At 42.5% G+C, this 5,632-nt stretch overlaps 1 protein-coding gene across 1 annotated transcript in view; it reads left to right on the top strand.

Moving 5' to 3' along the window:
• Positions 1 to 5,632, top strand: part of ASMT (acetylserotonin O-methyltransferase) — a 9,513-nt gene that overhangs the window by 1,056 nt on the left and 2,825 nt on the right. The window contains exons 2-5 of the mRNA XM_009331271.1: positions 2,412 to 2,586; positions 3,612 to 3,741; positions 4,589 to 4,657; positions 5,183 to 5,301. Of these exons, the coding sequence (XP_009329546.1) occupies positions 2,412 to 2,586; positions 3,612 to 3,741; positions 4,589 to 4,657; positions 5,183 to 5,301 (493 nt within the window). The remainder of the gene's footprint in view (positions 1 to 2,411; positions 2,587 to 3,611; positions 3,742 to 4,588; positions 4,658 to 5,182; positions 5,302 to 5,632) is intronic.

Here is a 5,632-nt window from a genome sequence, read left to right as displayed (position 1 = left end):
TTTGAGAGCAAATTAATCAACATTGTGACCAGTGACTATTAAACCAATATGATGAATGCTTATAACAAATTTGCCTTAAGGCGCTCTGGTCAGATCTGTTGTTATCTCAACCCTTCATGCCCAACGTTGGGTGCCAAAAGGACTGTTGTGGTTTAACCCGGCAGGCAGCTAAACACCACACAGCCGTTCTCTCACTCCCCGCCCTGCAGTGGGATGGGGGAGAGAATCGAGGGGGAAAAAAAAGTAAAATTCATGGGTTGAGATAAAGACAGTTTAATAGGACAGAAAAGGAAGGGAAAACAATAATAATAATGATAAAAGAATATACAAAATAAGTGATGCACAATGCAATTGCTCACCACCCACCAACCAATGCCCAGCCAGTTCCCAAGTAGCGGTCAGCACCCCCTGGCCAACTACCCCCAGTTTATACACTGAGCATGAAGTCAGGTATGGAATGTCCCTTTGGCCAGTTTGGGTCAGCTGTCCTGGCTGTGCCCCCTCCCAGCTTCTTGTGCACCTCCAGCCTTCTCAGTCGGCAGAGCACGGGAAGCTGAAAAGTCCTTGGCTAGTGTAAGCATTACCTAGCAACAACTAAAACATCGGTGTGTTATCAACTTTGTTCTCATCCTAAATCCAAAACACAGCACTGTACCAGCTACTAGGAAGAAAATTAACTCTATCCCAGCTGAAACCAGGACAGAAAGCATCCTGTCTGCTCATCTAGGCAGGAAGAAAATTGGAAAAGAAAAAAGGTTTGAAAGCAACCTGACCCCTCAGAATAAACTTAGCATTTATTGAGACCTCTCTGATCTTTGGGGGCTTGGATGAGCAGACCTTGTCTCTGCATCAGGCTTTCTAAAAAACACAGGAGTTTGTAGCTGAGGGCTTGCTTTCTGACTGCCTCAAATGTGGAAGGTTCCTTCAGTGGTGGGATTTCTTCCCACTTTTCATTTTTGGAGTTTGAGAAACAGAGGGCTGACTTCAATTGCCTTTTTCCCTTCCTGTTAAACCATGCAAAGAACAAGATTTTTCAAATATCTTCTCAAAGAATTTTCTTCCCTCTCCCATGGTTTGTCTGTATGTATTATGCAGAAGGCTGAGCTTCAGAACTTCAGTGTATTGCCTCTTTTCAGGTGAAAGAAAGAGTCTGGTATAATGACTGGTTTTCGAAACAGCATTTGATTAAGGCACAGAGGTAGAACTAGTAGTTCCACTTTCCTTATTGTTTACTGATGTTATTAGCCTTTCTGTGTGTGTAAGCACATGGGCATAAAATTATAATATCCAGTGCAGTGGAGATTTTTTCCTCATTTACTATTTACTTACCTTTCCTATTGTCCCTTGCTGCACCTCTGGCCAACATGGTAACGGAAAGAATGCTCTCTGGGTTGTGCAAATACTGCTGCATCCTAAGGTTCCTGAAAGGCAGAGCTGACAGTAAAGACAGGAAAAATGGATAATGAGAAACCTTTTTGCTTGGTGAGAAAGAGGAGTGCCCAATGCTTTCCGAATTAACACTGGTAGTATGTTTTTGAGAAATGAACTCAATTTTGGTTAAACCATATTCTTACTGAGGGTAAAAGGAGCTTCCTGTGGACTTTATCGAATCATTGTAGATACAGGCAGTCAATTGGGTTGATGCCTTTGTTACTGTTTTAGGAGTGTTTGTGTGGCCAGAGAAATAGGCTAATACTTGTAAATTTGACTGTGTACAGCCAAAGAAGGATGTTTTTCTTATGTATAGTTACATATGTCTGTCTGAAGGTTGAGGGTTGTTCCTGGAGACGTTACACACCTTCCTTCTCTATGAAAAGACAGGGAAATTCTGCTGGCCCGAATAAGGCACGCCTTTTGGCTGAGAGGAGCCTCCTTGCCTCAGGGAAACCACTGCAGTCATGCATGTTAGTCACTGAGAATAGAGTCCATAGGGTAGGATATTCCCCCCTGCAAGCCACAGGAGAGTCTCCAGGGTTCACTAGAGCATACATTAGATCCTTAGTTAAAGAACAAAAACAACAGAAAAGCCCACCACCACCCAGTCTTTCCTTTGTGATCTCCAGGCAAAAAGTAAGAGAGACTGTGAGAATGTGCTCTGAAACTGAGGAAGAGGCAGAAACATTCACACCCAAAACCTGGTCTATAAACGTGAACCTTTGTGAGCCAAAAACATTGGCTGGCTTCACCAGAAAAGGAAAAGAAATGAAAAAAGGTTCACTGCAAGCACTGTATGGTATTATCGGTGTTCAGAGACACTTCAGTTTAATCATTTGACTTGTTTATATGAAATATGATTTTACATGAAAAAAATATTATTATGTGTATATTTTCTCCAACAAAGCAGCTTTAGAAATGCAACAGGCTTTGGTGCTTTCACCTGATCCCTCGCTCCCACCTTTCCTTACCCCCAGGTTATGTTCACTGCCTGTGAGTTGGGGGTGTTTGATCTTCTGCTGGAGGCAGGAGAGCCTCTGTCTTCAGATGCCATTGCTGCGCACTTGGGTACCAGCACCACGGGGATGGAAAGACTGCTGGATGCCTGTGTGGGATTGAAGCTCTTGGCAGTAGAGCTGACACAAGAAGGAGGTAATAAAGGCAGAAGAAGGGGAAGAAACTAAAAGACTTAATCCTCTGATGGTTTTGAAGGTGAGGTAAGGTGTGTGGGGAGAGGTGATATCTAGTGTTAGGCCAGTTACTGTAGCTGGAAGGAGGAGAGAATTGCTTGAGAACACCATCCCCTCTTCAGCTGAAAGAGAAGCAGCAAATGTCAGCATGATTAAAGGTAAAGTAAAACCCAGGTGAAGGGCTCTATATCCCTAAACAACTTCGTGCAAAAGCTGAGCTGAACTGAGAGGTGATGTAAGTTTGCCCTTGCATCAGAGATGTTGAGTCCACGTGGTCAGAAGGGATCTGTGGCCATCAGACAGCTGGTCAGGACTAGCCAGAGTCTTACAAGTTGCGTCCCCTGCTCTGGCTTGTGTCGCCTTGCCCTGTTTTAGGGCTTACAGTAGTTGCCCAATGAGTTTAGGGAAAGCAGGATCTATCTTTTATATTCCTTTTGTATGCCAGTCCTGTGGGTGAGTGATGCCACTGCAGATGCACTGGAGGAAGCAGGGGAGATTTCTGTGAGTCCTTTGGGCATTCATCTGTCTGCAGAAGATCCTGCCCTAGTGAACTGAGAGAGGGTAGGTGTGGTTGGCATGATGTTTTGGGGACTTGTCTCCCCCTTGCTGACCTTGTTGATCTGAAAAAAAAGACTTGTCTGCAAGGGCTTCTCACTTAAATAGAGCATACCAAAAACTTCCTCTGATAGTAGAAGCCTATAGATAAATGATGATAATCATAAGGCATTCCTCTTGCTGTTCTTGAAATAAATGTTTGGTGCTGGAGTTAGCGTAGGTAGATAGTGTTTACTCACGTTGAATGGGGCAACACACATTTCAGCAGCCCTCACCCACTGCTCGTTGCAGTGGAAGGATTGATTGTAGAAGCAATGTGTTTGTGTCTTTGGTCATATAGACATCTTCTGGTGATAAGTACCATGCTATATGATAGGCTTGGCCAGGTGGTATATCATACATGTTAGTAAATATATTTATTTCACCCTTTAGCCCTCTACAGAAACACAGAAATTTCCAACATCTACCTTACAAAATCAAGTCCCAAGTCTCAGTATCATATTATGATGTATTACTCCAATACAGTCTACTTGTGCTGGCACTACCTGGCCGATGCTGTGAGGTAAGGAGGAGTGTTGTGGGCTGTCTGTTGCAGACTGCTTTGCAGCATCTGTGTGGCTGCTCTCAGAATGGTGTGTTTCTGGGGCAGGGCACAATGAAGATGCCTGCTGGTTCTCAGAAAGAAAATACAACAGATCATTTTGGCTGTTAACACAGCAAATATGTGTTCTTGTTTTTTCTTGTTTACCATTTGCGTGTGTTCTCATTTTCCTTTTCTTTCTGGTGGTAGAGATGATCTAGGAATCAGATTTCTGTGTGTTTAACCTTCAGGAAAGCACTTGATCATTACAGTGGCTCTTACTTGAGGAGACATCAACAAAGTAAATGATGAGTAATGATGGCTAAGGATACTTCTGTTGCAGAGGTGTATAGGAGTAGTTTAATATGGGGCTGGAGTCTCACTTGTTCCAGTCCATGCAACTGATGATCAAACGTGGTGTGTGTGATGGTGATGATTGCACCAGTCTCACACCTTTACCTGAGATGTGTTCCCATAAATCATAAAATCATCGAACAGTTTGGGTTGGAAGGGACCTTAAAGATCATCTAGTTCCACCCCCCTGCCATGGGCAGGGACACCTTCCACTACATCAGGCTGCTCAAAGCCCCGTCCAGCCTGGCCTTGAAAAGAACCAGTCATACTTGTGAAAGGTTGAGAAATATATCAACATATTTTGGGGTGGCAAGTGAGGGTGCCTTTAGAGCCATTACAAACAGGCTGGCATATATTCTGGACAAAGTTGAACACCTTCCACAGTGATGAACTAGCTGAAACTACAGCCCGGAGGTGTGTTTGGGTGAAAGAAAAAGAAATCCATACTCATATGCTTTTTTGGTTGCTATTTTAGAGAAGGAAGGAACCAATATGAAAGAGCTTTTGGCATTTCATCTGAAGACCCTTTTGCAGCAATGTACAGGTAATAATTAGTATATTTATAGAAATTTTATTCTTCTTATCATAGATAAAATTAATGTTTTTAATTATGTCTCAGGACAATTAAATACGATGATGTGAGAATCCCAGTCATCAGAACCATCATGCAGCATTTTTTCTTTCTCAACAACATCCATTACTGGGACACTGATATTTTTAATAGAAGTATATAATTTCCTATTTTGAAAAACATATCACGGGTCTCTGGCACAGAGGCAATGGTAGTTGGAGGAAAAAAAAATCCCTTGGAAGCCTGAGAATTAGTAGCGTAATACACTGTTGGACTTCGCTAGTCTTAATTCCCTATTTAAATGCATGAATGCATAGCTGTACTCTTCTGCTACAGTAAGACTCAAGGTAGGTTTATATGCAAAGAAAATGTATTCAGTGTCAATAAAAACAGAGATTAGTGTTTAAGCTGAAACTTGTAATAACAATTATATGATAGGAATCACCAAGGATATTGTAAGTTACCTTTTCTACGTGCTGTGTCTGTTTGCATTACTAGATCAGAAGAAGAAATGCTGAAATTCATGGCTGGCCAGAACTCAGTATGGAGTATATGTGGCAGAGATGTTCTTGCTGCATTTGACCTTTCCCCTTTCAGGCAGATCTGTGACCTGGGAGGTGAGCATTGGTAGATCTTCTTTAACAAGCCTCTGAACTGTCTTCTATTACAAGCTCTGAAAAGAAAAATAACTCCTATGTTATATGACGGGCACAGCAGTGGAAAGCAGGACATGTCTCAGAATCTTGTCAGCAATAAAGGGAGTGTTTTACTGATTTGGTTGGGCTACAAAGAGAAATGTGAGAGCGGTGAGAGCATTAGGAAGCGGAATGCTTTTCTCTACAGAGTCTCATTTGTGTGAGTAGTGGCTTATCCCCTCATGTACGTGATAGGTTTGGCATTTTTTCTTGCCTTGCTTGATACATTCTCACGGTGCCAGACTCTGTCCCT

Source organism: Pygoscelis adeliae, unplaced genomic scaffold (genome assembly GCF_000699105.1).
Source record: "Pygoscelis adeliae isolate BGI_AS28 unplaced genomic scaffold, ASM69910v1 Scaffold149, whole genome shotgun sequence".
Classification (NCBI taxonomy): Eukaryota; Metazoa; Chordata; class Aves; order Sphenisciformes; family Spheniscidae; genus Pygoscelis; species Pygoscelis adeliae.
This window is presented reverse-complemented; position numbering and strand designations above follow the sequence as displayed.